The sequence below is a fragment of the Lissotriton helveticus genome, chromosome 3_1 (genome assembly GCF_964261635.1).
Source record: "Lissotriton helveticus chromosome 3_1, aLisHel1.1, whole genome shotgun sequence".
Lineage (NCBI taxonomy): Eukaryota > Metazoa > Chordata > Amphibia > Caudata > Salamandridae > Lissotriton > Lissotriton helveticus.
The window spans coordinates 1,931,734,602-1,931,749,426 of record NC_136061.1 but is presented as its reverse complement, the minus strand read 5'-3'; the positions used below and the strand labels follow the sequence as shown (position 1 = coordinate 1,931,749,426).

Genomic DNA, 14,825 nt, shown 5'->3' with positions numbered 1-14,825 from the left:
CATAAAACTGATCATATCCATGGGCCCAAACCCCGAATCTACTTAACCCAAATTCAGGAAATGCTTGAGGAACATTGCTTCCTGGATGTCCCAGAACTGCCTACAGCTCAATGGCACAAAAACGTAAACAGTGCTATTTTGCATGGCCCACGACTATTGGTCGGATTACTGGTGGCCATCCGAACTAGGCACTTCACCCCAACCCAAAAGGGTGGTTAATAGTCTTGATATCCTAATTGATGACAACTTTACAATGAGAGTGAAGATAGGCTCCACGCGTGGCACCTATTTTGGTATAATGGGCATGCTGAGAAGGGCATTTCAGTGGTTGCCTCTCCACACAAGAAAAACTCTCACCGAAGCTCTTGTGGTTAGCCGCCTAGACTATGGAAACGCCCTAATATTAGGAGCCAATGAATCATTTATCAAAACTACAGGTGGTACAGAACACTGCGGCTCACCTTGTCCTCAAGCTCCCTCCTTGCACTCCCTCTGAACCCACTCTCAGGTCACTGCAGGGCCGGCTCTAGGGCGGGGCGATCGGTGCCACCGGTGCCACGGCACGAGGTGCTGGATTGAGGTAGGGGGTGCCATTTTCCCCAAGTATATTATCAATTAAAATCACTTGCTGCCTCGTTCCTGGCCTCCAGCCATTTTCGTGCATCAATTAAAATGTCAAGGGAACTCCGGTGATTAATCGTCTTCCTGGAAAGAGCCCGGAGGTTTGTCCAGTGTAAGTTTTTATTCGTATTAAGGTAGCACAGAGGGTTAAAATGCCTGCTGCTAAGAACGTGTACCATGCAGATAAAGTGCATATAATATAAATAGGTCAGTGGGTTCCTGCTTTTGTAAGAGAGCTCCTAGTGTTACTTGTTGTTTATAAGTAAAAATTCTAATATAGAACATTAAGCTATTAACTGTCATCAAAGAGCTGCATGCAAACTGCAAGGTATATGTTAAAGCTATGTTTTTTTGCCCAGTCTTTCATTATCCTAATCTTGCCAAAAGGGTTCATTTGGTTAGAAAACAGTTCTTATTATTATAGAGAACCTCTAACAATGATATGTTTTAAATTCTGAATTTGCACTTTACCTATAAGGACTCAAACTATATTGCCTACTGGTATCGATGACATGTCACTCAATCACTACACCTTGTACTACTGTCTGATGTAACATTTCCTATACACTGATTACACACATGTGATTGTCGCTGTGTAAATTGCTCTGACACCTTACACTGGTATGAGTGGTGCAATAAAACAAAATGAATCTGAGAGTCAGTGGTTACAGAGACTTGAGGGGGCACTGTTAAAGGGTGCTAGTGAGGGAATCCGTGGCAGAGGTGGTCATTGGGACGCCAAAAGACATTGTTGCACAGGGCGCCACCAAGTGTTAAGACTGGCCCTGGGTCACTGCACTGGCTTCCTATCAGGAAACAGGCCATTTTCAAGCTACTGAGCATGGTCCACAGATTCCCTACCAGGTAAAAATCCAGCATATCGACCTACTTGTTTTGGGTCCCAGCTGCTTGGAGTAGGTTGATTAGCTGCGCAGGACCCTTGATGGCTGTCTGACTACAGGGCTACCCCATTAATTGAGGTCCAGCGTGAAGTGGAGCCTCTCCCGAATTGCGATGGAGTGACAACATAATATGCACATTTTTATATAAGGAGCAGCTATCTGCCCTTACTGGTTCGAGTGTAGGGAAATCCCCATACCTCGCTAGAAAAACATCCAGGGGGTGTAAGTCTGTGCCCTGAAGAAAGTCCAGCACCCTTTATGGGGCTTTTTTGGACTGAATCATGTTGGCAGTAGGGTCTTAGGACCATAATATCCAATAAGACCCTATTCCATAACCCTTTTAAATATCCCTGTCAGATCCAAGAATAAAGGGAAACCGGCATCTGACAGAGGAGTTTTAATCTTTATCCCCTTCTGGCCCAAAAAATATTCCAAGCTCTCCCTGAAATACGGGTCGAGCCCACCCTGACTTCTATGCGTCAGGGTGTCCCAATGATGAAGCATGACACCACTAGGGTGTGTGAGGGAATATAAAACAAAATGAGTTGCCTCCTTCCCCATCCTTAGGTGAAGTACTATCTTAGCTTCACATAGGGACATTCCACCTTCAGTATCTTATATTTAGTGAGTGTGGGTATCCGGGTTACCCGGACACACAATCAGGGGAGTACTTTGTGTGTAGTAGTGTTTAAACACAGGAGGGTGCCCTCCCCTCGTAAGTTCCTCTCAGCCCTTCAGGAAGTGGGAAGAATTCCCACTCTATTAGTGTTTAATAATCAACTGTTGCTTTGCCTACACAGCATTCGCACAGCCAGACATGGTGGCCAATCCTTTGCCTATCTTGGCCCATATGACTGGAGCAGACTTCCTCTACATATTCATGCGTGCTCTGATTTTGTTTGGCTAAAAACAATTCTCAAAACCTGGATCTTCTACCCGCTCCTCTTTTCCTTTTCCTCCTTTTTTGGGTGTGTCATCTAGTGCCAAGATAACCCTTTGGGGGAGATTCACAGCACTTTAGCAAAGAATCAGTAAAAAGGGTCCAAACAAAATGTATTAAGGCTCCAAGACAAGCTTTCTACATTGTGCCTCTACGAGACAGGTTGCCTGTAGTGTAATGAACCAAGATTACTTTGAACAAATGCTAAAAACCCTCCTAGGTTTCCCACACGAATTTCCTTTAGGCAGGTGTCCCACGGGGGACAGTCCAACATTTCATGTAGCAGATGTAACGCATTTCCCAAGATTCTCCACACAAATTTATAAAGGTTTGTCACGCGGGGATTCTGAGACTTGGCAAGGTACATTCTCCAGATTTAGAGTTGGATGTGAATCAATTTCTCCTCACAAGCTTTCCAATTTTCCTCTAAGTTCCCCCTAATTGTCTGGGACAAGCAACTCTACTCAGCCCAACTCCAAAACAGAACATCTTTCATGAGAGAAGCAGAGATGCACCCTTCAATCTTTACAAATTCCATGGCCACCAACATTCAGTCAGGTGTCCGGCTGGGGGCATGCACTTGGGTATGTAGGCTACCAAGACTTACTAATAGTTCCTTCTATTCAGGACACTGTTTAACAGTGTACAAACTGAAACAAGGAGTGGGTAAATCAGCGTAGGGTTCTCTTTTCGAATATAATTTAACAGTCATTTACAAAGATGTGGGCAGCGAAGGGGGTACAACAGGTGATCGGAAGGCCTTTGTACAGCAATGATCTATGCTGACAAAGGCAGCTCTACCAATGATCACACACCCAATGCAGGAAACCACACAAACAACAAATTCTTAAATGCAAGAAACGTGAACCTTCTCAGTGCTCCTTTTAATGAAACCCATTCCCTGAGACCTGGCAGCACTGTTACAAGACAGTCAGACCTGTGTAAAAGAAGCTGTGCAAACTTTGCAACAGATCCACAAAGGCATCAAAAAACAAAGTGTGGGAGGCAGGCATTTGCTGCACTGTTCACAGCCCTCTGCGGTGTGCGTGGACCTCCTCACACAAATACAGGAAACACATCTTGCTTCTGGACTCACAGACACAGTCCCGGAAGATGAAATCTACAACAGCTGGCACGCTACAGCCATGGACTGGACACTGGGATCTTCTGGCTGGCCAGATACTGATTCTTCCTAGCCGTGGGTGGAATCCTGCTCCACATTGATGAGGTACCGTCAGCGGTTATTCGGGCTCCCGGACACAGTTCTCCACGATTTCTCGCAGGCTTGGATTCTCCATAGCAGCCGCCACTCTCTCTTTATCATTGATCTGTTTGTTAACTGCAACAGGGAGACAGAAAATGAGTAAATAAAACGTTTCTGAGCAAAGATACAGTATTCCCCCAAAAGCAATATCACTTTCTCTGTGCCTTGACACAGACGCCCTAGAATTAAATGAAGAGCAGCTTTTTACGGCATGTACGGCTAGTGATAGCGCCCTATGGTTTCAGGGAGATGTTCAAGATTTGATCATTTGGCATCTCTTATCCAGTATCCTAAACATGAACCCCAGGCAATTTATCTTTGTTGAATGTTCCCATTCTGTGACAGTCTTCGGGCATTAAAGAACCTGCCTTGTGAGTGGGCTTACTCCTTTAAACGTTGTGGGTAAAGCACATACCACACACACAGCGATAATTCATAACTTGAGTTACATGGACATTGGAGCCAGCCACTTCATCTCCTCCATTCCTGAAATTAACATTTCCTGTTGGTACCATAACTCTTTAGGGGCCTTCTTCCACCTCAGTGCCTCATCAAACATTTATAAAGGGATCTTTGTTGGCTCCTCGGCAGTTCAGATGACCTTCTCCCAAATTTCTTGAATTGCTTCAAAGAGAATCAAAACATCGCCACACCTGAGGACAATTAAGAGGGGGTGGCATATCCACCAGACACTCCTGTTTGACTCCCACCTACTGTAGTTCCCATGTCTGTCAGGAGGTATCTGGTCTCTGAAGGGAAAGTGGACAAAAAGTAATTTACTTTTTATTTTTCCGTTTTTTCCCCTGAGTTTAATATAGCGTAAACTTGACCCCAAGGTATCAGAGCGCTTTGCATGAGCACCAGTTGCATTACAAAAGGACACATTCATTTTCGTTAGGCACAATGGGATTAAGTGATTTGCACAGAATCACAGGATGTTGAGTGTCGTTGCCAAGACTCAAACCCAGATTTGAGGTCGACCGTCCCAGCCGGTAGGCCACATCCCCTCCCCTGTAACTATACTTCTCTTGCACCCAGTGATGAAAGTGGGGGGGGGATCTGAGGGCCACGATGTGCCCATACGTTTTTAAATTTCGACCCGGGACGGTTAATTTCGAAAGTTGAAATGTAAGGCAGGGAGACTCCTGTGCTGTGACACCAAGTGGGAGGGAAGGGGGGCAGACAACTAAATATGCATTCTCTTCAGCATGCCTGCCACCTGAATACATGTAAATGTGCACAATCTGTTAATCTGCAAATATAACGAGTGCCTGGAAGCCGGTATTGGCTTTAATTGATGGAATCACTTGAGGCTTCCGGATGACACATATATTCTTTTTAAGAGACATTGTAAAGGAGCTACTAGCGAAGCTGTGAAGATTGAGCTTTTAAAAGACAGTTATACAAACATTTGCACTACGAACAGTCTGGGTATTACTAAACTCTATATTTTGGAAGCACTTTTTTGATCTTAAACCTTAATGCACAATTTGTAGCAGCCTATCTTATGCCGTGGGAAATGCAAGTTTACAATAATGACATATACTCACAGTGCTTTCTATCACAGACTAGGACCTTACAGGACTAAACACACACAAGTCACTAATCTCCACTGCGCCAACCAGGACTTAATTCTGTGGCTTTCTGGTGCAGTGCATTAACCAATAGAGGATTCATAATGTACCACAATGCAGTTCTCAGCAATTAACTTACTTGCATTCATTTATTATTTAAGTTGTGCATTATTTATATGTAGTTGCCTGAAGGTAAAAGACCATAAAAAGTGACTGAATATTTTTACTTTTATCCATGCCTCTAACCACGCCCTAAGCTCACCCCACCCCCACTGTGCGCAGAATCCAGGTAAAAAAATATTCCACGCTTTACTAAAGATTACTTTAAACTTTTGAAGACCAAGGGGCAGATGTACGACCGTTTGTTGCAGTCGCAAACGGGAATACAACCTGTTTGTGACTGCATAAGTGGTCTGCCCCATGACAAACCATATTTGGGAAGGTGCTAACCTATTAGCGACTAGCAAAATATGGTATGCGCCTCGGTATTAGGAAGGGGCGTGCCAAGGGTGTCCATTCCTAATAACGAGTCTAACACCAATGTCTGATTGTTCTGTGATCGCATTTGCGGTCACAAAACATTTGCAGTTTACCACCTACTTCAAGTAGGTGGTAAACCACTCGCAAATGGAAGGGGTCCCCATGGGAACCCTTCTCCTTTGTGAAAGGGTGCGAAAATACTTTTTTTAAGAGCAGGCAGTGGTCCCAGGGACCAATGCCTGCCCTTAAAAAATAAAACTGAAAAGTTTCATCTTTCTTTGTTAAATGCATCCCGTTTTCCTTTCCATAAAAAAAACTGCTTTATTGGAAAAGCAGTCACAGACATGGTGGTATGCTGACCCCAGCAGGCCACCATCCCTGTGAGTGCTAGCCATTCCCAATGGGGTCGCAAATTGCGCTTGCCTCATGAATATTGATGAAGCATGCAATTTGCGACCCCATTGAGAATCACAAACGGTGTCTGAGACACTGTTGTACATTCAGTTCAGCAAGTTGCAAATTGCGAGTCGCAATTCTACTCAATTTGCGATTAGCTAAACTGAATGGTCTTACATCTGGCCCCAAGTCATGACAAAAGTCATCCAACTCATTATTTGTGGAAAAGTTTTTCAGGTTTATATTTTTGTACATTAATAATAATGTGTATTATGCGTTCTCATAGATTCCACATAAATAGACTGATTTAACATAACTGCTATAGAAACAAACTTCATAGGATGTATGAAAGTGTGTTTATTAATATGTGTTTAGTTATCTGTATTAGTATATCTGTGTAAACCTCCATTTTGAAGAAGATGGAAGCTATCTCTGTCAATCACTCATACTTCTACCCACGCACATCACCTCCCCACTGGCTCTGCAGAGTGCAGTTAAACTGATATTATAATGGTTTATTACCACTGCAGCAGTTGGTGTTGAATAATTACTAGAGAAAATGTGATAGAGCTTGTGTATTACGGTAATGACATTTGGTTTTCTTGAGTTCTGATTTGCCAAACAAATGACGCTTTTGCTCACACCACGATGAGTTTGCAGTATTGCTAATATTCTATGTAATAATTATGTATAAAAACCCCTGATTGTGGTTGTGAGCCAGAGATTTGTGAGCTTACCTTGATGCTATGAGGGATACTGCCCATCTAGTTACTGATTTGCTGTTCATTTGGGAGTTAGAATTATTTCAGATTTTACATACTCTGTTTAACTCTGCTTCTGAGAGGCTTTATGACATTTACTTTGTATGGCCTATTTTTACATTTTGTAATAAAACCTATAAACTTTTTATTGATTTAGACTCGAACTCAGTTATTGAACGGGGTCTATTACTTTTCTAATGTTTCACTCTGCTCATCTGCTGCCTGGGGAGGTACCTTAATGCGGGGGCCCAGTCCCTCACGAAATTGACGGTTAACACAGTTTCCGAACCTATTACTTTGAGGTGTCTAAATCTAGGGGTATATTTTGCTCCAACAAAGCTTGGTAGCAGACGACTGCTGCATGTTAAAGAGTACCTCCTTTTGCTAAAAAAAAACCCTGCAGGATTCCTTCCTACCCCTTATGTTCAGTCTGTGAAGACAGTGGGTTTTCCAGTGAAGCTCCTAGTGTCGACATTTTGCCAAGAAGTCTGATATGCAGTGCCTGAACGATTTGGAATGTAAGTATGAATATGGTGGAATGATTCTGTCGACAGAGGGAATCTGATGTGTTTACAGTGTGCTTTTGTAGTTTTGAATCTGTGAGATGGATTGCTTTGCTGTTTGTGAAGTGCTTGGTTATGCAGCGTTTATTCGGGGTTCAATTAATGGTCTGATCATTGTTTTCATGTATTCTTGTTTGTGATTTTGTTTAATAAGGATTATTTTATTATAGATTGGTTTGAATATATGATTTGTCAAAATCCAAGCTCTTGAGATATTGTGGCATATGGTAGTGTGTAGAGCGAAGTACTGCATGCACAATTATGGTTTTTTTAAATTAATGTGACGGGGCGGGCCCCCTGTGTGAGACGGCGGGCCCCATAAAGGGGGATCAGACTATGGACTGGTGGTCCGACCCAACTGTTTCACATACCTCCGTTCCCTCCCTGCAGCAGCCTGGTCGTGACGTAGACGAAGACTGGCAGACTGGAGACCCCGAGTACTGGTGACCGACCGCAGACGGAAAAGAACCCTGTCTCTTTAAGGAATCGGATCCCGCAGAGGAAGCCCCGCCCCTATGGCGTCAAAAGAGGCCCGGAACCAGGAAGCGACGGACGGCGTTTCCCAGGAGGCGAGGAAAGAAGGCGGTGAAGGAGTGTGCAGTTACAGCGAGGAGACGGAGACCATCACGAGGACCGGAGTGGAGACGGAACTACGAGCCGCCCCGCCACGTTCCCACGGGAGGAGCGTGGCTCCAACAGGTACGGGGCTGAGTGGTGGGTTGGATGGGACACAGAGTCCCGCCTATTGAATAGTGGTATATTTGTACAGACCTGTGTAAAGCTCTCATCACTAGAAATCCTTTACCTCACGAGCACTGCCTCACGATCCTTGCTTGTAAACACACTTTGTCACCGGTTTCCCTCACTCCCGGCCCTACAACGTGTAGTCCCCATAACCCGGTCCTAATACGTCCTTTGTCTCTTTCTTTGCATACGGTGACACCTGGCCATAAGGACGAGCTGACCCGACATCCGAGGCACGCTGGATCCCCCTCGCACCACGGCCTTTGATCCAGCAGCATTCGCCAGAGAACGCATTACAAGCAGGAGGAGAAAAACATATACTCAAATAAAACCTTCACTTAAAAGTCTTTTCAAGTTCTCTGGCTCTGCTTCTCTTGATCGTTCGTCCAGGGTCATTCCTACAATAGAAATGTCCAGCCCGATCCCCAAGTCCCCACTCGCCCCGGGACAATTAACAAGTTTCTTTTTCAGGGTTGTGCGCTTAATTTAGGTTGTGTTCTTTACTCTTAGGTGCACAGGAGTAAGCGCATTAGCCAGGGTAGAGGATCCCTGGATGGGGAACTGCCTAGTGTGAATTGTGGTAAACACTGTTGCAAAGGGTGCCTTCCGTGTTGTTCTTGGTACTATTGTTTGCAAGATTTTTCTTACCCTAACTTACATACCATTTTGTATTTTAGATTGAGGAGACAACGTTTATTTATTTATTTTATTTTTTATTTATTTTGAAAGTTTTATATAGCGCGAACAAGATCTTTGCAGATATCAGAGCGCTTTACATAGAAAGGGGGAACATGAGGGAGCATAGTCAAACAGGTACGTCAGTAATGCTAATAGTACAAATACGTGGGAGCATAGAAAATCACGTAAGTCGATAATAAAAGTAAAACAAATAAGCACAAATAAGCAAAGGGGTCGAACAAGTAGTACATGTCGGTGCAGAGTCTTAAAAGAGTCCAAAATAATAGTTCAAGTGTATTTAGCCATGAGGATAGCTTTTACTTCTTTCTTAAACAGTGTAGTGGAGGAGATGAGCCTCGTTTCAGGAGGGAGTGAGTTCCAGATCCTGGGTGCCATTCCTGAGAAGGAGCGTTTATAAGTTTTTTCCTTCCGGAATCTTCGAGGCTTCAGCAGAAGATTGTTTGTGCCTCTGGTGTTTCTAGAGCCGCCAGAAATTGTCAGCTTCTGAGTGAGATAGCCGGGTGAACTCAGGTGGACAGCCTTGTGCGTCATGCAGGCGATTTTCAGATGTATTCTGGCTTCAAAAGGTAGCCAGTTCAGGTATTTCAAGTCAGGGGAGATATGTGAGTGTTTTTTTGACCCAGTGATGAGTCTCGCTGCAGCGTTTAGAGAAGCTCTTAGGGGTGCGTTAGTAGTTAGGGGGAGTCCGCAGAGGGCGATGCTGCCATATTCTATTCGAGGGATGACTAGTGCTTGTACTGCAGTTTGGAAGTCTTTGGCAGGGAGGAAGGGTTTAAGTTTCCTCAGGGTATTGATTTGGTAGTTCGCTCCCTTAGTTGCCTTGCTGATATGTTGCTGCATGTTGAGATTGGTGTCCAGTGTTATGCCTAAAGATTTTGCTGAGTCCACGATGGCGGGTTGGACATTGAGTGCAGTTAGGTGTTTAAGCCAAATTTGAGTGGTAGAGATCTGCGCGGGAGGTGAGATAAGAAGGAACTCTGTTTTCAGAGCATTGAGTTTGAGATGATTATCGGCAAGCCAGGATTGGGTGCTTCTGATCGTTGAGTTCAGGAGCAAAATGTCTTTGGGGGTTTGTAATTTGAGATATAGTTGGGTATCATCGGCGTACATGTGAAAGTGTACATTGGATGCTTGTAACAAGGTGGTGAGAGGTTCCATAACTAGGTTGAACAAAGTTGGGGATAGGGAGGAACCTTGGGGGATGCCTAACGAAACAGGTATTGGCGAGGACATCAGGTTGTTGCTCCTGAATTTCTGCGACCTGTTGTGTAGAAAGGAAGTGAACCACTTGAGAACAGTCCCAGATAGACCCATTCTTGTGTTTAATAGTTCGAGTAAATTCTCATGTTTAACGGTGTCGAATGCTGAAGAGAGATCAAGAAGGATGAGGAGGCAGGTATCGTTTTGATCTAGGATTTGAAGGGCGTCGTCAATTATGTGGGTCATAGCAGTTTCTGTACTGTGTCCTGCTCGAAAGCCTGATTGATGAGGGTTGAGGAGATCAAACTGATCAATGTGTTTAGTCAGTTGTAGTTGTGCGCATTTTTCCAACAATTTGGCGAGAGTGGGGATATTGGTTCTTTAGCATAAATCAATTGAGAAAGTCTTTGCAATTCTTTTCCTCAGTTATGGAGTAGTTGCACTGTGATTGGTGAGACGCAACAACAAAGCTGCACTGTCGTTGGCTGGTTGTTGGCAAAGCTGCGCTCGGATTGGCAGACCTTTGACAGATCCACTGAAATTGGTTGTTGTCCACTAGTCTGTTTTGTTTGTGTTTTAGATCACTTCAATTAAAAAGCAATGGTTGATTTATTGAAAAAGCTTTCAGTTTCTGAGGGTCAGAAATTACCTGCTGAGCAAATGTCTGCAAACGAACTGATGACAGACATTGGATTTTACACAAGTACCTGGATTTGTGACTGGCATGAATATACCGCTTTTGATAAAAACCTGCAGTTTCCTTTAGAGAGTACTAATAACATAGGAAAGCTAGATTTCATAAGACAAACTATGACTGACATAAAAGAGTTAACTAGACCTACACAGTTCGAGGAGGTTAACAAATGGGATAGGAATGCTACAGAAAAGGAAAGAAAAATGACAAAGCAAGTGAAGTGCTCGTTTAGAAAATGGTTAGAAAACAAGTCGGATTAAAAAGAGAAATGTTGGGGTGAGGATATGATGGAGGGTGTAGGAGTTTTTTCTGCAATAATCAAATAAACAGCCAACAAAACGAAACCTAATGAAAGAGGAAAATAGAATCATGATACAGATGACTAGGATATTTTTTAAATGATCTTTTAAATTCCAGACCTCCTCTGTATACTGATACAGCACACGGATAAGGAACTTGTCCTGGTTCTAGCTGAGTGCTACATGTGGGTCCAGCAGGAGATGGTACAGCGGTGCATACAGAGTACATCTAAAACTGTGGTTGTGAGTACAACAGCAAATGCTCCACCTGAAACTGCAATGACGGTATTGCGGAGTACTAACAGAGATACCCAAGGTGCTCCTCAAATTCAGATTAATTCACCTGTTAATACAGTGGTGAATGAGGAACCTCCTAAAGAGAGAGCTGCTGGTGTGTTTTACCCATGAGGAATGCGGCGTTGCTGACGGAGGATATTCGGACATAGAGGGCTCTGAAAGAGGGGACGCATGTAGAACAAGTTTATAGTATAGCAGTCCTTACATAGATATGAGATAACAAACACCTTTCAGATGTATATGGCGGGTGCCACTCGAGGCTAAGGGACATCAGTGACTACTGAGCATCAAGGACTCACCAACGGGAGCTTGCAGTACGGGCTTCTAGGAGGGCGGAAAGAGGCAGAGTTACCAGCTACAGCGGCGCAGCGGGACTGCGAGTCCCAGGTTTCCAACCGGCTGCTGAGACGCCGCACCTGGAGACTCTTCCCAGCTGGCCGCGCCTCCTCCTCTGGGCGTCTCCTTGCCTTTCCTGGGCTGTTAAAACCGCGCCTCGCGGCCCCCGCTCCGCGGGAGCCACTCGAGGCTAAGGGACATCAGTGACTACTGAGCATCAAGGACTCACCAACGGGAGCTTGCAGTACGGGCTTCTAGGAGGGCGGAAAGAGGCAGAGTTACCAGCTACAGCGGCGCAGCGGGACTGCGAGTCCCAGGTTTCCAAGCGGCTGCTGAGACGCCGCACCTGGAGACTCTTCCCAGCTGGCCGCGCCTCCTCCTCTGGGCGTCTCCTTGCCTTTCCTGGGCTGTTAAAACCGCGCCTCGCGGCCCCCGCTCCGCGGGAGCCACTCGAGGCTAAGGGACATCAGTGACTACTGAGCATCAAGGACTCACCAACGGGAGCTTGCAGTACGGGCTTCTAGGAGGGCGGAAAGAGGCAGAGTTACCAGCTACAGCGGCGCAGCGGGACTGCGAGTCCCAGGTTTCCAAGCGGCTGCTGAGACGCCGCACCTGGAGACTCTTCCCAGCTGGCCGCGCCTCCTCCTCTGGGCGTCTCCTTGCCTTTCCTGGGCTGTTAAAACCGCGCCTCGCGGCCCCCGCTCCGCGGGAGCCACTCGAGGCTAAGGGACATCAGTGACTACTGAGCATCAAGGACTCACCAACGGGAGCTTGCAGTACGGGCTTCTAGGAGGGCGGAAAGAGGCAGAGTTACCAGCTACAGCGGCGCAGCGGGACTGCGAGTCCCAGGTTTCCAAGCGGCTGCTGAGACGCCGCACCTGGAGACTCTTCCCAGCTGGCCGCGCCTCCTCCTCTGGGCGTCTCCTTGCCTTTCCTGGGCTGTTAAAACCGCGCCTCGCGGCCCCCGCTCCGCGGGTGCCACTCGAGGCTAAGGGACATCAGTGACTACTGAGCATCAAGGACTCACCAACGGGAGCTTGCAGTACGGGCTTCTAGGAGGGCGGAAAGAGGCAGAGTTACCAGCTACAGCGGCGCAGCGGGACTGCGAGTCCCAGGTTTCCAAGCGGCTGCTGAGACGCCGCACCTGGAGACTCTTCCCAGCTGGCCGCGCCTCCTCCTCTGGGCGTCTCCTTGCCTTTCCTGGGCTGTTAAAACCGCGCCTCGCGGCCCCCGCTCCGCGGGTGCCACTCGAGGCTAAGGGACATCAGTGACTACTGAGCATCAAGGACTCACCAACGGGAGCTTGCAGTACGGGCTTCTAGGAGGGCGGAAAGAGGCAGAGTTACCAGCTACAGCGGCGCAGCGGGACTGCGAGTCCCAGGTTTCCAAGCGGCTGCTGAGACGCCGCACCTGGAGACTCTTCCCAGCTGGCCGCGCCTCCTCCTCTGGGCGTCTCCTTGCCTTTCCTGGGCTGTTAAAACCGCGCCTCGCGGCCCCCGCTCCGCGGGTGCCACTCGAGGCTAAGGGACATCAGTGACTACTGAGCATCAAGGACTCACCAACGGAAGCTTGCAGTACGGGCTTCTAGGAGGGCGGAAAGAGGCAGAGTTACCAGCTACAGCGGCGCAGCGGGACTGCGAGTCCCAGGTTTCCAACCGGCTGCTGAGACGCCGCACCTGGAGACTCTTCCCAGCTGGCCACGCCTCCAGGGCCTGACTACCTACATCTTAACCTCCCCAGCCGCGGGACGCGCGCGGGCGGGCGCCGGGCTAAGCCCGGGCAAAGGGCGGGCCGTTTTAGGCCGGTAGAGACCGGACCGGGCCTCCCCTCTAACGTCCCCGCTAAATTGCCCTATTACTTACCCCATAATGGCGTCCAGAGCCTTACGGAGTAAGTCTGCCCAACAAGGCGTAAGTACTATGGAAATTTTTTTCCCAAAGGCGAGTTCCCAAACTAGTAAATGTCATCTAGCCACGGACTCTCACCTTGAGATGGGTCCCGAAAGTGTGTTTCTGGACCATGGGGAATCTCTCTCAACTGATGCTAGTACACCTATCCCTGTGGACGTTACCCATATGTCATTATTGGACAGCATTGATCAGACTATTGAGTCGGTCCTTCAGCAGCTAAGAACTCCTTTAACGCAGAGGGATCGAAACTCTTCACGGCTATCTGGGACTTCTGACCATTCTGCTATTCCGGACAATATGGGATTAGACACGCCTGAAGCGGGACAGGCGGTCCTGCTTATAGACCCTGTAGATAGTGGGGTGGTACAGCCTTTAAAAAGGAAAAGGCCCAGGGAAATTAAGAGGGCAAAAAGGGCAAAAATTGACATAACTGAATCATCCCTCGAAGAAAGCACAGATATTTCGGTTTCCCCGGAGCTTATTTTATCTGGGTCTAGGCCGGGTCTTATGGCCTCTCCAGTTCCTGTGCCATTATCATTGTCGGCGGGCCCATTTATCTTTGGTGGGGCATCCTCTAATAGTACAGATTCAATAATCAATTCGCTTACAGTTATTATTAAGAATCTGCTAACCCCCATCTCAGCTAGACTGGACGCCATAGAGAATCTACTTCAGTCCCTGGAAAACAACCACAATAGGAAAAGCCCTGGCTTAGCTACAAATGTTCCCATAGCTACCGGGGATCCACCTGGGAATAGTTCACTTCCCTCTGTATTGCCCCAGGTCTCCAATAGGGTATCGCTGAGTACAAACGGTGCGTCTGCTTCTCAGACGCGCACTTTGTTACCTTCAGCGCCTAGGCCCCCTGTCCCGGCTCCCAGAAGATCCAAGCCACCCCCTGCGCCGCAATTGGCGCCGCAATCACGGGCGGCAGTGGGTTCCATAAATGGCCCGATTGATGGTATCGCTCCCCCCCCCTGATAGGCGCAGGGTGGTTAACCTGCCCCCAGAAGCAGTTCCATATACGGCAATTATGGTGGGAGTTCCTGAGCTAACTGGTGGTGTAAGGGAGACCCAAGACTCTCTACGTAATAAGGTTATAAGCTGGCTTAGCATTAATAGGCCGCTGCCTCCAAACTTGAAAG

The 14,825-nt window shown here is 46.9% G+C and overlaps 1 protein-coding gene across 1 annotated transcript in view; it reads right to left on the bottom strand.

The window, feature by feature from the left end:
- Positions 1-3,328: 3,328 nt before the first annotated feature.
- Positions 3,329-14,825, bottom strand: part of CIAO2A (cytosolic iron-sulfur assembly component 2A) — an 80,897-nt gene continuing 69,400 nt past the window's right edge. The window contains exon 5 of the mRNA XM_078682967.1: positions 3,329-3,802. Coding sequence (XP_078539093.1) covers positions 3,705-3,802 — 98 coding nt within the window. The 3' untranslated portion in view covers positions 3,329-3,704. The remainder of the gene's footprint in view (positions 3,803-14,825) is intronic.